Source organism: Bolinopsis microptera, chromosome 4, assembly GCF_026151205.1.
Source record: "Bolinopsis microptera isolate Bmic1 chromosome 4, MBARI_Bmic_1.0, whole genome shotgun sequence".
In the NCBI taxonomy this organism is placed as follows: domain Eukaryota; kingdom Metazoa; phylum Ctenophora; class Tentaculata; order Lobata; family Bolinopsidae; genus Bolinopsis; species Bolinopsis microptera.
In genome coordinates this window covers 3,926,041-3,946,644 of record NC_087075.1, presented here as the reverse complement: position 1 = coordinate 3,946,644, position 20,604 = coordinate 3,926,041, and the positions used below count along the sequence as shown (strand labels likewise).

General features: G+C 38.3%; 2 protein-coding genes across 3 annotated transcripts in view; both read right to left on the bottom strand.

Moving 5' to 3' along the window:
* LOC134814429 (uncharacterized) overlaps positions 1-20,604 on the bottom strand; it is a 112,845-nt gene that overhangs the window by 22,467 nt on the left and 69,774 nt on the right. The gene's annotated exons all lie outside the window — the stretch shown is intronic.
* LOC134814422 (splicing factor 3B subunit 3-like) lies at positions 623-6,187 on the bottom strand. The gene is made up of 6 exons (XM_063822533.1): positions 6,045-6,187; positions 5,794-5,904; positions 5,548-5,685; positions 5,115-5,318; positions 4,618-4,879; positions 623-3,739 (listed from the first exon to the last, which is right to left on the bottom strand). The coding sequence occupies exons 1-6, from the start codon at positions 6,145-6,147 to the stop codon at positions 913-915; spliced, it is 3,645 nt and encodes a 1,214-aa protein (XP_063678603.1). The 5' UTR covers positions 6,148-6,187; the 3' UTR covers positions 623-912.

The window sequence follows — 20,604 nt, the reverse complement described above, 5'->3', positions numbered from 1 at the left end:
TGATCAAACGCAAAGTCGTGCAGTGTGATCAGGGGGAAGAGTTTGTTGTTAGTTCGCTCTCCTACTATTGTAACTGATACAGGTCCTGTGCAATGTTATTATTTGTTACTTACAAAGCTAATACTAATTAATTAATTAGGTAAATTTATCAATTAATACAATGTTTATACTTTATACGTTATAGTAGCCATCTCAAATCAAGGTTCAATGGGAAATTCTGCTTTAAATATTATAATCAATACTATTGGGATTATTACTAAGTTACTAACCACAGTTAGTATCTACTGTTACAGTGGTGCGAGGAGCAGAGGTTACTGAGTACCCTAACTTTATCTCTTGTAATTCTGTCATGCTACCTTAGGGTTGGGAAGTGTTAGTATCCGTACGTTGAGAGTGTTAAGGCTATTCGATAAAAGAGGAAATGTTGGAAAATATTATAAATGAGAAGCATGAAAATAAGTTGATTAAAATAAATACCAAACCACTAGAGATAAGTCTTTAAAATACTTCACTTCATTAGATTATTATGTTCTTGGCTAAGAAAAAGTTGATAAATTTTCTGAAGAGAACTTGTGGAATATAGACAGAATATAAATGATAGAAGCAGTAAAGCGCTATGAGATGTAGAATAAAATATAGGATAAAATAATAAACGCACGTACACATAGTCGGTTGTCTGCGATAAGAAAATATCATGTTATTTAAAAGTCTATCAAGATAAATTGCAGACAATTTGGAAAAATGCCAGCGTTTAACCATTTAAATTAAGCAAGTCCGTAAGTTTTTCATTTCTACATTTAATTGGGCCGGGAACAGTTCAGATCCATCCATACTGTGATAAATTAGGGATCATAATAAAAATAGCTTCTAAAAATCAACATTTAATTAATTATTCAATCAATTAGTCCAAGTTTAGAAAGCGTAAGTGGTCCTCATGTCCTCTAGTTTCTTAGACACCTCACTGGGTGACCGGTCCAGCTCGTCTGCGATAGCCTTACGTTTAGACGGCTCCAAACTGTTGTATTGTTCGCACAAATCCCCGTCTATTGTAGCTTTAACAGGAATGTAGGAGGACCTGTACGAGAGATGGTCGCGTCCACACAGTGGTGGTGCCTCGTTCCTCATGTGCATCTCCAGATGCTGGAAGAAGTCGATATCCTCGCGCGAGGTGAAGGGCACGAACATTCCTATCGTTCCAGAGAGCGTTGTGTAAACAAGGGCTTCGTTACCACCTGGTATCAGAGTAGCTAACTCCAGATAGGTCAGAGACTCACCAATATGGAACATGTTTATCATGTCTAACTTCTGGGAGGCTCCATTCAGGAGACCCCTGTCCCAGATAGCCTTGTTTCCGGTGGGATCATCCTCCACATTATCCTTGCTATCCTGGGGGAGGCGGAGCACGGCCAGGTTACCGAACTTATCACCCACTGCAGCAGTGTAGTAGTCCAACATGGTGGCCTGAGTAACCCAACGTGGGAAGGTGTCGTCAGCAAACGCTACCAGAGAGTTCTCACCAGCTTTATACTTGACAAAGTGTATTGATTCCTGGTTATCTGAAGCTAGGATCCTGTTACCTGAGCATTTTATACCCACTATTAGGTTAGGAATGTGTTTATTTTCACATTTTCTCAGTAGTTTCTTTTTCCCTAAATCGTAGATCCTGAGTAGTTTACCGACGCCCACTAGCAGTCTGCCTTGGAAGGGACACAAAGCAGTGGGGACATCATCTACTGGAGTCTTGTGCACCAGCTCCATATGAGAGCCATCATCTACAAGTCTGTAAGTGTAGAGGAACCCTCCGGAACATTGCCTGGGAGCTAGGGACAAGTCTCTGGAGGTACCAATTACAACGTAGGTCAGTCCCGGAACTGGGGAGTTGTTAAACTGACAGATACAGACAGAGAAGGCTGCTTCGTTCTGCTCGAACTTGATAATCTCCAGAGTTTCCTGCTTGATAGGACTCAGAATCCTGATCTGAGAGGCCCACATTCCATTTCCAGCTTTAGGAGAGGAGAATATCTCTTCAGGGAGATCCTCAGACAGAAACTGTTCAGCTAGCTTAGCGGCCTCCATCTTACTCTCATCATCTGCTGTTTCCACCATCTCTTCTGCTATCTGTTGCTTTCTCTGGTTCTTGGAGTTCTCAGTGAACGTGTTGTGATCAGTCTCAATAAGTATCATGTTACTTGACTCCTCGTCTATAACAAACTTCCTAGGAGTGTATTTGAGCGGCATGGTCACCTGGTTAAACACTGCTCCTAACTTCTCCAGCGCTAAGATCCGCAGAGTATTGGTCGAGATAGCTACAACACCCTGAGTACACTGTTCACTGCTGAACCCACAAGCGTACTCCAAAGTGTCGTACGACAGTGGTGATAAGTGGAACCTGCTCTGGTAGAAATAACTGAGCCAAGTTCTACTGGATATAGCTAGAACTGCGTCCACTCCGTGTACTGGGATACGGAACAGTTTCACAGCTCTGGTACCAAGATATCTGGTTCTGGTATCAGAAAGTTCTCCTGTAACAGTATCCATTACCGTCCTGGTCAGCACGCCAATAGATAGCCCAATGTTGAGGAACATGGTGGAGGAGTTAGTGCCACCCTCTTCCTGCTGCCCCATCTCAACAATGCACAGTGACTCTGGCCTAGCTGGCAGAGCTTGTGTACTGAGCGGACTCAAACAATCAGACGTATCCAGCGAGATAATCCTCACTGTTTCATCAGCTAGACCCACAGCCAGGAACCTAGCTCTCTGCTCACCAGGTGGTACTCTGGGCAGTGCCATGCAGATCACCTCACTGTTCATATCCTTCCTTTCCGTGTACTCGTTAAGTTGTCCAGTCTGGTCCATCTCAAAGTAAACCAGCTCTCCTCCTGTCAGCGCTATTACTACTTGTCTCTGGTTTACAGCACATTTCACTATGTACTTCTTACCGGGAGTTTTCCACTCGTTGATTCGTCTGTCACTGCGAATGTGTCTGATTCCGTCAGGGTAGATCTGGAGAAGGGCGTCATTACCAATAGAAGAGCAGGAGAGAGTGGGCGTGGTTCCCAGGAACCCTGAGTCGGTCACCTCCTCAACTGTCTCCCCGATACTCAACACCAAGGTAGCATTCACGAAGGAGACTATAATATAAGAGTCATACTCCTCGTGAATACTCTTTCTTACCGTCCACACAGCATTGGGACTACCAGGTAAATCTGACACAGCCATCTCAGAAACCTCCAGTCCGTGTCTCAGCACTCGTAGAGTAGAACGAGGTCCTCGCCCACAGACGCTGTACAGTTGGGGAGTGTCCTCGTTAGCTAAATCTGTTATGTTACAGTGGAGGATTGGAGCTAGAGACTCCATTTCGTCTACTAACACCAAGTTTTTTAGGGGTCGAGGCTGGAAAAAGAAGGTTTCCCCCTCATCCAATGGCATAGCACTAGAAAACTCCGGCTCATCATCATCCTCCCCAAGATGAGCAATCTGGTAGAGATAATGATTACCAAACTCAGAGGCAAGGAACAGGAACCCTGTCTTCAGCACTACAAACGAGGAACACACAGGAGCTGTGTCGAAATATTTCAACTTAATCTCAGTTACAGAGTCCTCGTCAACTTCTAGTGTGATTTTAAACACGTCCCCCTGTTCGGTCTGTGCTAGGAAGAAGAACATGGACTTTGTCTTGTGAGTAGCTGTACACACAAACAACATTCCCCGCTCGTGATCGTCCAGATCATTCCTTCTCCTGAAAACATTATTATTGTACATATTTTATTATTATAAAACTAAATACAGCAAACACGAGAAATAAATCAGGTGGCCGAGTAGTCACGCATTTTTCATACTACTACATATTCCATAATAATCTGTTATGAGCCATGTGAACCAGATTGTCAAAATCAGTCCATTTTAAAACTTTATTAGTTATCAACTTTATTAGTAATTAATTTATCAAAACTGTATTATTTATCAATTTTCTTTTTATTAACTTAATCAATTTTCTCTTTTCAAAGGTCATAATATATAAGTATTCTTTCTCCTGGAAACATTGTTTCTTAATAATGTTTCTGCAATATAAATATTAAAAGATATTTATAGATAAAGCGAGAGACTCCACCCTATCTAACTATATATAATATATAAATTACAAATTTAAAAGTGCACACAAAAGGTTTTTTTGAAATGTGTACACTTTCCGGGTTAGCTGCACGATATTATAAACCCTGTGTAAATTATAATTAATCAGTCCAGTAACTGTAGTACTCATTACACAACTTGAGTGTACACAGTAAGGCTTATACGCAATTACAATACATTACAACATGACGTCACAATGTATTTTAATGTGAAAGTGCGAATAACAACTCACTCTAACCTTCCCCTTTATAAATCATGATTGATTGATTGAGGAGCACTACCCAGAGGTATTACTCGGTACTAACGCCTTAAAATCTTTAATTACAATCAAATATAAATATATGCACATTAGATCAAGTTTTTAAAGTTGAGCCTAAACTACAATTTTAGGGAACCCAACAAGATACATATAATGGGGTATCTGGAAGTGAAAGTAAACCCACCAGGGCAAAAGACATCTGAAAGTGAAAGTGAAAGTAAACTCACCTTGGTATAGGACATCTAATATCAGGCTGATCCCCGAAGTTCTTGTACGTGATATAATTCTCACTACAAATCAGCACCCCACTAGGCCCCTCATTACCCCCTGGAACACTAATAAGCATGTTAGCATGGTCCTCCAGAGGTTCACTGTACTTCCTCACCACGTGGTTCAGGCCCAGATCCAGCTCGTAGTAGGTTAGGGTTTGTTGTGCCATTTGGGCTGCTTCTCCTGTCGGGTCTCCGTCCGCTTCTTCGTAGTCAAGTTCTGGTGTGGGAGGGACTCTGGTTATATATTTGCTAACAGCAACCAACAACAAACTTACAAATAACTCGCACTCAAATTGAAAAATGTTTGCCCTAATTGGAATGAACAACGCATACATTTAATCAATTAGCAGGGCATTCTGAAATAATACAAATAATATAATCAAGTCTAGAGACCTCTATTAAAAGAATGTAATACAGTATCAATTTAAATCAATTTATCATACAAAACCCACCTAAGCAAGCAAAGGTAGGGTTCTCAAATCCCACATCCACCCCACAACAATCAAACACAATAGTATTAGCTTTGTGAGCCTCTAAAGGCGAGGAAATAGTGAGGCGGGCCTGGTCATCCCTGTTCATAATGTAAACTAGTTTCTGTTTCTCTATTGCAGCAATCATCACTGCTCGTCCTTTAGGGTCCACTGCTAGGTACTGACCTGAGGTTACCATGGTTACTGCTAGGTGATATATTATACTGGATTCTGCAGTTCACTCAGATAGGGCAGGGATTGTACAAGCTTCTGCTTGTAACCAAGTCTGTGGACAGCAACCAGTTATACTGCTAAGCTATGTCACATAAAGGAAATTATTAACAATTAAGGTTTTATCGGTCACACTAACGGTTAAAACCTTAAGCAGAATTAACTAAATTGGATTAAAACTCACCAGGAACGATCCTTCTACAGCCAGATTTTCCAAAAGTTTCCATGTGAACTCTATCAAATATATTCTTCTGAGGGTTGTACTCTAGTATTGTTATCTTCCCTGAGTCCGAGCCGACAACTATGTAGTCTTTAGATCCACCTGTAACCAGATATTAACCAATCAGCTCTCAGCCTTGGCTTATTAAAACCAAAATTAGTGGCATAGTCAGCTTATATTATATATTTAATACAGTAGAAGCTGTAATACCTGTGAGTCTGAAGGGTATGAGAGATCTGATGGTTCCGAACACCTCAGTAGAGAAGAGCTGTATAACTTTCCCTGTGTTCTGGTCTATCCTCAAGATCTCCAGGATCTTACCTAGTAAATAAATAATCATCTTATAAAAATGTTATTTATAACTTTAGAACTTTTTTGGGAGAATTTCAGTTGGGCAGATGTAAAAACGACAAAAATCTGTTTGATTTCGATTCAAACAGTAAAGCACTATTGTTACAAACCTCTACTGACGACCACCTCTTGCTGTTTGGTTCCTGCAAAGTTGCCATGGATACAAGTGTAGATGCTACTTGCTCTTTGAAGGGTGAGGTGGTATAGAAACATGGCTCCCTAAAATAAGTTAATTGTTAGAAGTTTATGTTGATTAAAATTACATCATTGAATCTTTTATCTGATAATCAATAAAATTATGTGTTACATAGTAAAACCTCTCTTTAGTATACTGTGCCTCTCTATACAAGGTACCTCGATATACCAGGCCCCCTTGAGCTGGCCCCAAGATTGTTATGTGATTGACCGTGTTGCACCAGTTCATGTTGGATGATTTTTGTAGCTACAGCAGCTAGATAATAAATTTGTTGGCCACTATTATCATCTTACAATCACTGATAATATTAAGTGTGCCAATCCAGAGTTTAAATTATTACATTGTTCACCAAGTTTGCCACTTTGACATCAACAATTTATTTTTTTTCGTGATATTGGCTGTTGATGTAAATGGGATAAAAATGCTTTCTTTCATTCACAGTTAGTTACAAAGTTATTAAACATGAAAGCTCAAACGTTTGCACAAAGACATGTGGCCACCTGTAATTTGAATATTTAATATTTTTCAAAAATGGTCAGCGAAACCTTGGTCCTACTATGAACAGATGCAGATACTATGCTCTAAGAAATTCAAGAAAAAGCCTGAACTTCTAAATTAAGCAGTTGCACAATTGGCCAGAAAGCTTTGGTGCCAAATGATACAGCCCAATCACCTGAAAACACACAAACTTCATACCAGCTATCATGGGCGAAAGATTTGCGCCTGGCTAGATAAGGGAGATGGCTTCACCTCCTGCAAGAATGGGTGGTCTGAGTATTCTGCACATAGACAGCAGAGTCGAGATGGAGTACTCTAACTCATTCAAAGCTTCAAAACAGCTCACAGAAGCAGGGTTTCAACAGCCCATCTCCAGACAGTTAAGAACTTGGTAGGAATTACAGACCTACAATTTGAATAAGGTTCTGCTGAAAACCGAACTTTTTTTATAACTGGTGACATAAATTCAGTATCAAATATTCTCAAAAACTTGTACAACTTTGCAAGCATTCCTTACTTTAACGAACACTTTTTATCCTAGTTGCTGCTTTGTGATGTCGTTTCTTTTAACGAAATTATGACTGTGTTGTAAATACTATCCCTGAAAGTTGCAAACCGAATCCATGATCATTACATGTAAATATAACAAGAATTGCGCCCGTTAGCCCATAGGCGGACGCTAAATTTCCATCAACTGTCTTTTTAAGTCCTATAATTAATTTCAGGACTGGCAGTCTGACCTATTGCCTTGCCAGCATAGGTGTACTTATATAGTTTTGCATGGTTCAGTTGCATAGTAGTGTCCGAATTGCACTGATTCTAGCCCGAGTAGTGTTCGAAAGGGCGCCCTGTTTTGACATACCTCCTGAGCCGGTACTCATTTCCTCTCTGAGCTAGCTAGTGTATATCAGTTTCTTGTTGGTGTTTTGTCTGTGTTTGTTTGTCCGTAGTAGGAATTTACTGTAACTTTGGAGACTGGGCGCAGTAATGTCCCAGAGGGTTTGTAACATCATGGATGCTGACTAAGCTTACCTGATCCTCTCCAACTTGTATTAGTACACTACTTCATTCACACCAGTCATTTCACTACATTAAACTGATTGAGGTTATGCCCTTTGTACATGCTGAAGCGATATGCTATGATGAGTGGAATATGAGTTAGGATCAGTTTGGTCCGTTTCATGGCAAAAACATTTATTGATCCTATAATTACATTTCTATATCATAATACTTATTAAAATTCGTTCGAATATAATATATGCATCGCGATTAATTTGCAGTATGACTACATTCACTGGTTAGCTGTGTTATTTTCAACAGCTGACCTTTCACTTGACAGATCGGTCGGTAAATATGGTACATTATTTGGGGACTCACCAATAACAAAGTCACATTCACATTACTAACTAAATCTTATACCCGTCCTGATTTCGATTCGCATGACCATATATGGAATAATGGCACGTATTGCGACGCAGGCAGTTTTTAAAGGAAATTCACGCGCATGTAATCGGACAATTTAGTTGCGTTCTGTTCTGTTTGCTTTCGTTGAAAGTATGATCGCCAGCCATGCGTACCGCTGAGCAGCGATTTGCGTCATTTTAACACAGGAGGGGCTAAGTGCAAAGAAACTGTTGCTAACTGCTGCTCACTGCTGCTCACTGCTACTAACTGCTGCTCACTGCTGCTCACTGCTGTGAGCAGCAGTGAGCAGCAGTGAGCAGCAGTGAGCAGCAGTGAGCAGCAGTTAGCAGCAGTTTCTTTGCACTTAGCCCCTCCTGTGTTAAGTGCACAATTCTACAATTGTAAAGTGATGTTATCGGTTTACGATGATGGCTACGTTCTTCGGACATATGTTTTGTTATTCTCAAAATCTAGTTTTATGTTCTGTACTTACTACTTAGTCAAGAAAATGATAAAAATGTTGGATTTGATTGCGATCAGTTTGCTTTTTAAATTTCGTTTTTGTAATCGCAGCTGGCAACTGTTTTCGAAATTGTTTCGCATACTGTAGCTATGATAATAATGAAATACTGAATTCATTGCAATTATGATCGATTGAAGTTACATCCCTTGAACCTGGCTTGAACTTAAGGCGCAGCATTACCAAAATCCACTTTTTACGCTATGAGTACATTTATGAAGAAGCACATGTATGCGGAGGATAATGCATGTTTTGCTTTGTGACACCACGATAACGCGACGGGGGTGTCCATGTAGCGCTCGATTTTCACAATACAGATCAGTTAAAATACGAAATAAAATGAGCGCGGCGCACCTTTAAAAATATGCGCGGCGTACATAAAATTTTAGCTCAAAACGATATCAAAAAGATAATTTAACATTTTGAGTGTCTTTTAAAATAATTTGACTTTTAAATTGAGCTAAAAGTTTATAATATAAGAAACGATATATTGGATATCAAAAAGATATTTGACCATTGTTAATGATTTGGCCCGGCGCGCGCTACTTCGTAGCACTTCATTTCGAGAAGAAAGCGGCGTGCGCTACTTCGAAGAAATTTAGACGAGTAACATCTGTCAAAAAGATATTTAAAAATGTTTAGTTTTACTGGATTGCAATAATTTGCATGCCCAGTGCCCAAATTCCAATACAAAGGCCGGTTTTATTTTTAATATTTGAGCGACGTGAGATGCACTATTTGTTGTAGCGCGATGCACTACTGGGCCGCGCCGCAGATAGTTGACGGCGCGGATGTTACTCGTCTAAATTTCTTCGAAGTAGCTGGGCCAGACCATTAACAATTGTTAATGCAGATCGGCGAGATGAGAAGGATTGACATCGTGAATAAACAATATTTGCTGTTATGATTGTTGCTGTTATAGCTGTCAATTAAGTGTCATGTTATATATTGTAGGTTTATAACCTACCAGGACGCGCGCCGAGTTGGACTCGTCCGACGTCGACGATAATATTTGAAACGAGTATCACCAGTTAAGTTATATATAAATTCTATAATACTGGATAGTATCACGTGATCGAGACAGTTTTTCGCCAATATCTCGTCAGGGGAGCATTTTAACCCTATGTCATGGGGGATGATTCGGAATCAGCGTCCGAAAATACATCGATTGAAGTTGGTTTCAACTGTCGGGAGCCCTTTTAGAACAATCTCGAAGATCGCGCTCCTACTAAATCGCTCGCCCAAATTTTAAGAAAATTCTTGTGAAAAGGCCCTTTGGGCATGAAAGTGATCCAGATCGGTGTATTTTTGGACGCTGATTCCGAATCACCCCCCATGACGTAGGGTTAAAATGTTTCCCTGGGGAGTTATGGGCAAAAAACCGTTTTGGTCACGTGACAGGCTAGTAAAATACGAATTCGATTGTTTAGGGCCCGGGTTAGGGTTAGGGTTGTGGTAAGAGTTATGGTTAGCTTCGGGGTTATGGTTAGGGTTAGGGTTGGGATTAGGGTTTATGTAAAACCGTTTTGTACGGCTGCAAAACCATAAAAAACCAAAGTCACGTGAAATTTTTGGGCGAGCGAATTAGTAAAAGCCCGAAGATCGACTGTAGAGTGATTTATTACGCTCGAAAAATCAACGAATTTGGTCAATGGTCAAATTACGCGACTTTTACAGCTACTTTTGCTCCAAAAGCCGCGCACCATCAAATATGGCATGCATCTATGCGAAACTCACTGATTTTTCCAAAACACAAAAAGGTATGACAAATTTGGTGTTGTGAAAATTCTCAGTCTCTAGAAAACAGTGGTACAAAAATTTTATAACTCCGAGCAAGTTTATTTTTATCGTGCACCCCCTACTTGTATATAATAATAGTAGCAATGTATATAATAATAGTAGCAATGCGTTAATGGCCGCTACGAGTTTTGTTAACGAGTGATACTTGTAAAATATTTGTTTCAAATATTTCACGACCGTCGATGAGTCCAACTCGGCGCGCGTCCTAGACGGGTATAAACCTAAAACGAGTTTTGAATGTTGAAGGATTGGCGTAAATCAAGACATAATGCAAATTTCAATTAAAAAATTTGTCTCACGTCGTGATCCTCATTTGTCATTACCTGTACTGGGGACATCAGGCTATTATATTTATGTTCATAATCAGTAATCATAGAGATTCGGCGGAATGACAGGCTCCTGGCTCATGCTGGCTGAGCGCGGCCCAGTAACATTTGTCATCGTCTTACTGGGCCGCGCTCAGCCTGTCATTCCGTCTAATCTCTATTCTATGTTAATGAACATAATAGCCTGGGGTCCTCAGGTAATCATCGTCGCGTCATTTACAATTACAAAATAAAGTTTGTTTTATAGTCATATAAATGATTAACAAGAATTTGTCTAAATACTTTTATCACCGAATACGTCGTTTGTTTCACATTAAAATATTAGTTATGAAATCAGAAGTAAAAATAAATGGCAAAATGCCAGCTTTTGCTCATTAAATTTGTCGACTACAAACACGTATAATCTAATCAACAAGATTAAGATTACTCAAAAATAGAAAAAACTTTATAATATTATGCATATCAATTATTGAACTTATGTTATCCAACTTTTACCCATTGTAAAAACATTAAAAATATGATCTTATCTATTATCTAGTTAATTGTTAATATTAATAACAAGACTTTTATGTACATTAACATAATGTTATAAATTTGCTCCGTAGACAGTAGAACTAGAAAAGATTTCATGCATGTTCGTGAATTTTAAACAAATATACAGTAATTGTGAAAATGTCCCAATCGCTGTATTATACCACCGGATGATCAATCCATATTGAACATTGAAGTACATTAACAATCACGTGCATACTAACATACAGCTTCAGTATGGGGAACCGTGAGCGTAACTTCCGGACATCACATCATACATGTCAGGAGGCATAAGGGCAGTGGGTCCCAAGGTTCTCGTTAACTGTAATAGAACGGCCATCTTGTCCACTTTCACTCTCGGTTTCGACCTGAGGGAAACGTTATCTCACTATTCTAGTGGATCAGTTAAAATATCCCGCAATTACTACTTTTGCCAAATATTTGTGAACTTTTTCTACTCAAGCACCGGATGGGGTAATTCATTTCGCAATTTTTGACCACCCATTTAACATTTTAATTCAGTCCGATGCACAATATCAATTATCGTGACGTCGACGATGACTTACACTTATTGAATGGATCTTTATTTCTAGTTGCAAAAACACAAATCATACAGTTACTCTTGAGTAACAATTTGTAAAATACATTTTTATTTGTCATCACATAATATAAATCTGTCTGTAAAAACTATCTGAAGCGAAATTAGAAATGCATTAATATAATAGCGATATTGAGTATAAATTATTTATTGATATTCCCACCGTAAATCAAAATTAGTTAAAATGCACGTATTTTAACATGTTATAATTTACGTAGTTAAAATACACGTACTTATACTTAGAATAATATACGTAGTTAAAAATACGCTTATTTGACCTGTGAGGCAAAAACAGAAAACATCTTGTTTCGGAAGTGACCAAAGAAGTAGAACTAAAAACACTGATCAAAATTCAACACCCTATAAGTATTGCTGAAAGCACAGTGTAAGGCCTACACGGACCGCCTCTAACTAGCCAATCCCTGTTTACATGCCGTGTAGCAGGGGACTAGAAAGAGCTAAACTAGTAAGCGGGGCATAGCCAATACACTATACTTCCATCATTGAGTATATTACCAACCAAGAGGAAAATTTCCTTGTGTTTGGAATCTACCAAGATATAATTATACTGATCACAGTTAGTTGGACAGTTAGTTTGACAGTTAATTTTACATTGCATCAGAAAATATTCCGTAAGTTTCTTTTTTCTTTTTCTTTTCCTTTTTGTTACAATCCACCTCTTCCCCAGTCCTGAACACAAAATAACCACTGGGTAATACACCACTTCGCTTATAGTTATCAATCTCCACACTTATACAATATAGCTTATTAATATCATGCTTTAAATAAAAACACACACGAAGATGTGATCATTGGGAAATTTCACGTTCGCAATAGATCATTCAGGCAAAATTACATTTAATTTCATGAAACATATGATCAGGAAACATGTAACACTAGCTTATAATTATAAAGGGGGTTACAAAACATCATTAAGTTTTGAACGAAGTAATAACTTATTAGATCTGTTTGCAGCAACAAAGATTCAGGCTTAAAGTTTTAAAGATATTCATCGAGTAAACACGTTAAATGAAAATAAAATAAAAACGTTTAAAACTAATTACAATTTATTTACAATTGTTACAATACAACAACTATTGATAAAATAGCTTATTTTAGATAAAATAACGCCATCAATTATCATTAAACTCCACTTCCATATCTGGAATGATCATTATTCAAATTAATCAATTTCATGCATACAATTATACTCGAGATATCATCGATTTCTACAGTCAACAGTCACGTGCACATGTCACAGTCACGTGCAGACTTACGCAGTTGTAGGTTCGATGTCGAAGTTTGTATTGTTTTCCCTCTCCCGCTCCGCGTCCGTCATTGACCTCAGACTTCTACTTCGAACCAATGTTTTCTTAACTTTCCTGTAAAGAAATCATGAGTTTAACACCTCACACTTCTACTTCGAACCAATGTTTTCTTAACTTTCCTGTAGAGAAATCGTGAGTTTAACACTGGTCTTTCTTGAGGAACACTATTTTTTGAAACACGGACTCGAAACTCTCATTTGACAATCTCGGTTTTACCAGATATTTCTTATATTTTGGTGTAATTTTTATTTGGTTGCTGATGATGTATGAAAATATTTCACCTCTAATGTTATGCATATTAACTATGAAATTTGCGACTCCCATTCAGTGTCTGGTAGCGGGGAATATGGTTATTGAGTTATCTCCTCCAAAAAACAACCATGTGAAACCCGTTGGGCTCAGCAGTGAAAGCATGCTCACCTAAAAGATCTCCTAAAACTGCGTTTTAGAATGTTTTCATTCTGTGGAGGTCGATAAAGTTCTTGCGGCAGAGTCACCATTACCTCTTTTGGATCAGTTTCCTTGAATCTGAAGAAATCTGAAAGAAGACGGTCGCTGTTAATGTAATAAGAACTAGCTACTCTCAAAAAGCTCTAACAATGAGTCCTATAATGATAATATTAATTTAAATCAGTACGAGACATTTACCTAAGACAAGATTGCACCGAGATATTTTGTAGGGCAGATCCAGAAGTTCATCAATATAAGCTTGTATTCTTGGCTGGTCTTTCATCGCCAAGTTTCTCGTGCCCCACGTCCATATTGCTCGACCTAGAGGTGTCACTTTTTATTTATTTAACTTTCACTTTCGGGCTTACAATCTTTAATACTTTGCTTGATATGACGACAGAAAGATTAGCAAACAAATTATTAATGGAATTTGCAAAAGAGTTTGAAATAATTCTGAGTTTAAGGCCTCCAGTTGAATTGTTTTTGACCGTTAATAATAAACACTATTCCGTTGTTTGTATCCACACACTATTCCGTTAAACTGTATCCACACCACGTGATACAAACCAACCAATCAGAGCGCAGTACATTACATTTAACAAACCTGGTAAAACGGGAATGCTTCTGTCCGGTGAGTCCGGATCTTCTCCAAAGAAGTCTAGAAGTCGCATCTGCATCCTGAACACACGTTATTTTAGGAACTGAATAGCTTAAGGGATGTGACGTATATTATCACATGACATTATCGAGAGATCCTATGAGTTAACCCAACGTTACTACGACGTTACTATGACGTTACTATAACGTTACTACGACGTTACTACGACATTACTATGACGTTACTACGACGTTACTACGACATTACTATGACGTTACTATGACGTCACCAGTAACTATGACGTTATATTTAGAACTCACGTGAAGAAGTTATCATAGCTTCTGTACACGGCAGTTGTTTTCCCAATGTTCCACTGAATGTGTATTTTGTAAACATATTCTCTCGAACGAAATAAATTGTTCCTCACCCGTCTAGTGACCTCTGAAATCAACAAACATTACTAACTATTCAGCTAATTAATTACAACATAATTAATTAGCTAAGTGACTGGCAACTGTCGACAAAACAACTCTTTTGGAAACAGTCTAACGGCACTGTAACGTTTTAAAATAGGTGGCAGGTACCTATAATGGTAGCACGTTTAATAAAAAGTTCATCAACCCATGCTTCTTCGTCGGAATCGGGAGCGTCAAATCTTGTGGGGTCTTTTAACCTCTGGTGAGTGTTTTTCCTGCGGGAGGTTCATGTAAATAATATATTATCTTTCAGCATACATAAAATACGGGGATATATCTTAATGTGTCGCGCACTGTAAGTATGTATTCAAGAATGAACTAGATCGGATCAAATACTGAGTGAAACCTCCGCCCTTAGATACAATATCATCCCTGACTAAGAATATCACCCTATCAATCACATCAAACTAACTTACTTCAACTTCTTTCTAATGGAACGTCTAATACTAGATCGTGCATTGTTGCCATGAGTTCCGCGTTTTATTTTTAGTGGCATGTCACATGACACGTGACTAGAGTGTTTGTTGTTGACACGTGGTTAACACGTGACTAGAGTGTTTGTTAGGTTTAGAGGGTTCTGGTTATCTTCCCTCCTTGAGTGTGGAGGTTATATCACATGTAAACAGTCCTTCCTGAACAGATACAGGGTTAAGATAGGATAATTTGAGAAAACAATTTGGTAGCTGTAACATGATATAGGGCTGTATAAAATGTTTGGAAATATGGATTTATAAATGACAGACCAGCGGTCAGGACATGGCGAGTTACAAAGTATGGGAACAACATGGCTGGGTTATGAGCCAAAACGTGATACAACGTAACGGCTACAGATAATGAATCCATCATAATCTCACCTTAATTAATACCTGGCACCTGCTGTGCAAAAAACAAATCTAAGTATATCTAAAACCATCAATTATCGAATCACGTACTGTGAATAAAACAACACTAGCTAAACTAACACCACCAAATTATACAATAGCCGCTTGGCGCTTATTATACATCTACACGCTAAGTCATAGATCGCAAGTACATGACACTAGGTAGGGTCTGTTCTTGTGAGCTACATATCTTATGTATTATGAAAGATAACATTGTGTATATCCTAGGCTAATGGCAACTTTATACACATCAGCAAGTGGGACTGTTGTGTAATTACATGTGGGAATGTGGGACTACTGAGCACTGTATAATTATAGACTAATCTATAGCAAAAGCAGTTTACTGTAGTTAGTAATTATATTGTTGTGAAAAAAGTAATTGGGATGAGAATATTTACCTATGTAAAATAATAGGTTAAGATCAAAATAGAAAATGGCTGACGAGGATCCTCTAATCTTACTCGTGATACAGTACAGAACTGTGAAAATATTGAGAAAAATGGTACATAAATGTCGGGAAAAAGGCCATCAAAATCGAATTATTTAAAAAGTCATCATGACCGTACCGACACAATCTGAAATTCAGTCTGAATCACTAAGAACACCGCGAGTATGTCAGTATTTGAAACTTAAATTAAGTAAATAAACTAAGCAGAATTTTAAAACATGACAACATTCAACTGTTAAGGGAGAAAACAGAAGCCACTTACTCTACATATCTGCATAATTGTGATAATTACGTCACTCAATAATATCACTGAGTAAGCAATTACCGAACGCACCTGCTGACTGTACTTCTATAATGTTTACGTGAATTTATGAGCTAGGAGACTAATAAATGGTACTACAACTTGTCCTGGTAGTATAATTAACACTACTATTTTAATTTTGCGTATATAAAGATATAACTATATACTCTACAAGTACTAAAACTAATTTCACAGATTACTAAGTAATCCTCTATCAAAATGGCGAAAATGATAGATTTGGATAACTGGATAAGGTTCAAAGAGATCGACTTAATATTTCGTTCGAAAAATTTGAAAATGATCTGCGCATTAATTTTACCGAAATCTTGAAACAAAATCCCGCATTCAGATTAAGAAAACAACCAATGACGACTGTCTATACTGAGTGAGACTACGCTGAGTCTACACCTAAAGTTTGCAAGGTTAACACCTTATGTAATCGACTAATGACCAGTAAAATCAAAAATGTGGCATATTCGAAACTTTAGGCTTTGAAGCTGCAAGACAAATATTGCTAGAAACCGTATTTAACCAAATAAAGGTTGAGCTTTTTGGCTGACGAAGGAAGAATCCTGCTACGATTAAAATCTCATTCAAAAACTAAACCTTGAAATACAAAACTCTAAATCTCAGACACACGCGGATAAGTGCTAACATGAATAAAACGATAAAGATACTCAAGTAAAAGCACTAATTGCTGAGTATTAAATAACACTCACTCACAGAGAGGGTCCCTTCACGCTAGAGTTAACCTCGTTACACTGTGCCCCGTAATTCTACCTTTGTTAGCCGCACTCAACTTGAGATATTTCATTACTTGATCACGTGTTAATTCTCTTTGTTGTACATCTTTATGTGGTATATTCGTACAGTGATTTAGGTTCTAAAATTACACGGGCAACACAAAAACAATGTTCAATTTCGATGATTCGAACCGGCCTGTGAACAAAAAATTAGACCGAGCAAAAATCATGAAGACTACGAACAGTCCTAACTAAATAGGGCTGATATCTGTAGTAGTTAGTTCAACCAGTGAACTAGCGTGGAAGTGAGCTGAATAATCCACCTGGGGCAGCTCCTTTGAGTGCTGCAACGGGCCGGTACTACAGCACAACTACCACAGGTACGCTCCAGTAGTCGCTCACAATGCTTCGCATAAAATGTCAGCTTCATCAAACGTAGGAGATGCAGATGATATATCTTCCAGCAATTGTATATCTTGATATAAATTACAATATATAGCAATATATAGCATTATAATTATATAGCAATATATAGCAATCTTGATGTATTACAGTGTCGGGTACTCTCACAGAACTAACAATGCCACTAACAATACCACTACTATGACTAATACACTGGCTGCCATTGTTGATTATGTGGCATGATCCAGAAAAGGTTGCCATGACAATAGCACCAATAACCAATTTGAGGGCGTAATTAATTAAATAGCCACTCATTCACGAAATAGCCGGCCAAACTTAGTGCAGGTGCTTAAATACGTTATTTATCATGTAAGTATGACAGAGTTGAGAGTTTGTACTGTGCGGATATTTGCTATGTGAAATTTAGTAGAGAGAACCCTGTAGACTCAGAACTTGTACAGAATGATGGCAGATGGATGTGACGCGTTACCAAGACATTATTGGCAGTGTGATCATTGACCACCTTGTATTACACTGCCTCAATGCAATGCTCCAAAGACACCAACATGATCGTTCTATACTATTAAACATACCAAGTTACGACGGTTAGAAGTCGGCGAACGTTCAAGAACAGATCGGGATCTGTAACATATTTATCTTTTACGTTCTCTGAGAAATCCGATCCCGCATTGAACGATACAAAGTGATTGAGCTGCAGAGAGAGAGAGAGAGAGAGAGAGAGAGAGAGAGAGAGAGAGAGAGAGAGAGAGAGAGAGAGAGAGAGAGAGAGAGAGAGAGAGAGAGAGAGAGGGAGAGAGAGAGAGAGAGAGAGAGAGAGGGAGAGAGAGAGAGAGAGAGAGAGAGAGAGAGAGAGAGAGAGAGAGAGAGAGAGAGAGAGAGAGAGAGAGAGAGAGAGAGAGAGAGAGAGAGAGAGAGAGAGAGAGAGAGAGAGAGAGAGAGAGAGAGAGAGAGAGAGAGAGAGAGAGAGAGAGAGAGAGAGAGAGAGAGAGAGAGAGAGAGAGAGAGAGAGAGAGAGAGAGAGAGAGAGAGAGAGAGAGAGAGAGAGAGAGAGAGAGAGAGAGCTGCAGCGAATATTGCTCGTTTCGTGTGCTGTTCACTAATAACCTGACAAAACCTCGTACGTTTTTGAGAAGAGTACAAAGGAATTAGTCATACACTTAATAATAAATGTCGGAGCGACACAAAGTCTCTCGTGGCAAGCAGAAATATACAAATTATCCTGCTAAAGTAGGGGTGTCAGTAGGAAAGTCACAAATATTCTGTCAAAAATGTGTTGCATTTTATTTTATTAGACCTTGCGTCCTAGCGAGAAGTGAATCAAACTTCAAACTGCTAATTAATTTGTTGCATTGTAGCAATGCAAAGCAATCTAGAGTGGGTATAACAGAAAAATATTTCAGCATAAACCCTCGAATCAAATCAAATCAAGAATAATAAAATAAACATCATCACCACTTCTTAAAACAGTCGTCCTAATTTCGACATTTTCAGAGCTGTGAACATTTCACAGCCTACATCATTAAAAACAAAAATGTCGACACAATGTATTTACCTCTTCATTCGATTCTATTTATTTGTTTTAGTTCGTTTAATACGAGGGTAATAATCAGCTTGTGTCAATATGAGCAAATGAACTATTTATGCACCACACAGTAAGATATAGATCAACAAAAAGCAGTTTCGCCCTTACAACAACAAGGGACAACAAAGTCACCGGCTACAAACAAGAAGGAAGTTAAATCTAGGTAACTAGACAAAGCAAGAAACAAAGAAGGAAGTTGAATCTATAGATAATTACTCTATTATAGCTATTTAAACTTAATTTAGGTAAATTTCGTCACATACAAAACTCTGTTAGAGTGAAACTGACACTGTGGTGTAACATTTTACCGATATTTCACCGATATTTCACCGATATTTCACCGATATTTCACCGATATTGCAATTTGCACAGTAAAATATTTGTGTGAGATACCTACTTTGTCACGCATTCAGGTTTGAATAAATTTGACGTGATACTCGATGGCAAGGATCAATAATCCATATTCCATGTGTTCTGTGATTTAGTTGCTAGGAGACAAGAATGTAGAAAAATAGAATCAAGAAATTATCATTTATCAAAAGACTAGAAAACGCCAAAAAAAGGAACGTATCAAGTTAAACGTATCAAGTTAATAATAACTTTGGAAAGTTAATAAGGTAATTGTAAAACTCTATGAATAGGTCTGTTGCCTCGGATAATGATACTCCTTCTCACTCCATGACACCATCCGTCATATAAAGCTTATACAAATAATGGTGCAAATTCAAACTTTTTGGAACACCACTGTAAACTTTTGAATAATACATAATATGATACTCCGAAACGGAAAACAACTTTGCTGAACCGGCACGCTAGGAACGCAGCGAAAATGTGATGACGAAATACGATAAAGGCTCTACATAATTGTATATAAGTACTCCCGTGTGTTATTTTGAAAAAGTATTTTAATTAAATCCAGTTAACGGCCGAAACTCTACACCCTAGTACAGCACAGCTTATTATGGTTTAGTGGTGTCATTTTACGAACAGGGTACCTAGCACCCCTTGACCCCCTTAACTCTCCTGACCCTCCTGACCCTCCTGACCCTCCTGACCCTCCTGACCCTCCTGACCCTCCTGACCCTCCTGACCCTCCTGACCCTCCTGACCCTCCTGACTCTTAACCCCCTGAAAAAAGTTGGGATAAGATTAAGTTCACTGGACGTACAACACGAGATAATTAATACCAAATAGACAGTACTAACTTAAATAATTAAATGACATAACCTTCCTTCGGAAATGAACCGGCTCAGGTCATCAACGAAACATTTTCACAATACAAGATTTTAAAAAAATGACAACACAATTAAAACAATAACTGTTAACTAAACTCCTCCTTAATACACACTACACTATGACCGCATTGAACACAGACAGCTGTGGGATGTAGGATGTATAGTTCTGTCTGTATTGTTCAGGTCAGTGGGTGGAGACCTTTATCTCTTTATTATTAGTACAGAGAGTCCCTCTAGAAGAGTGTAGTTGTTCTGGAGAACAAAGGTTTAATATTTACAGTTTACTGAACTATGAGCTAGTATTATAATAGGTTACTATCTGAGTATATAAA

Bases quoted from the DNA above. Each gene is read 5' to 3' on its own strand.
- LOC134814422 (XM_063822533.1), bottom strand. From the start codon at position 6,147: ATGTTTCTATACCACCTCACCCTTCAAAGAGCAAGTAGCATCTACACT. The intron at 5,905-6,044 runs GTTTGTAACAAT...TTTATTTACTAG, and splicing joins AGAGGTGGTCGTCAGTAGAG to GTAAGATCCTGGAGATCTTG. The intron at 5,686-5,793 runs GTATTACAGCTT...ATCTGGTTACAG, and splicing joins CATACCCTTCAGACTCACAG to GTGGATCTAAAGACTACATA.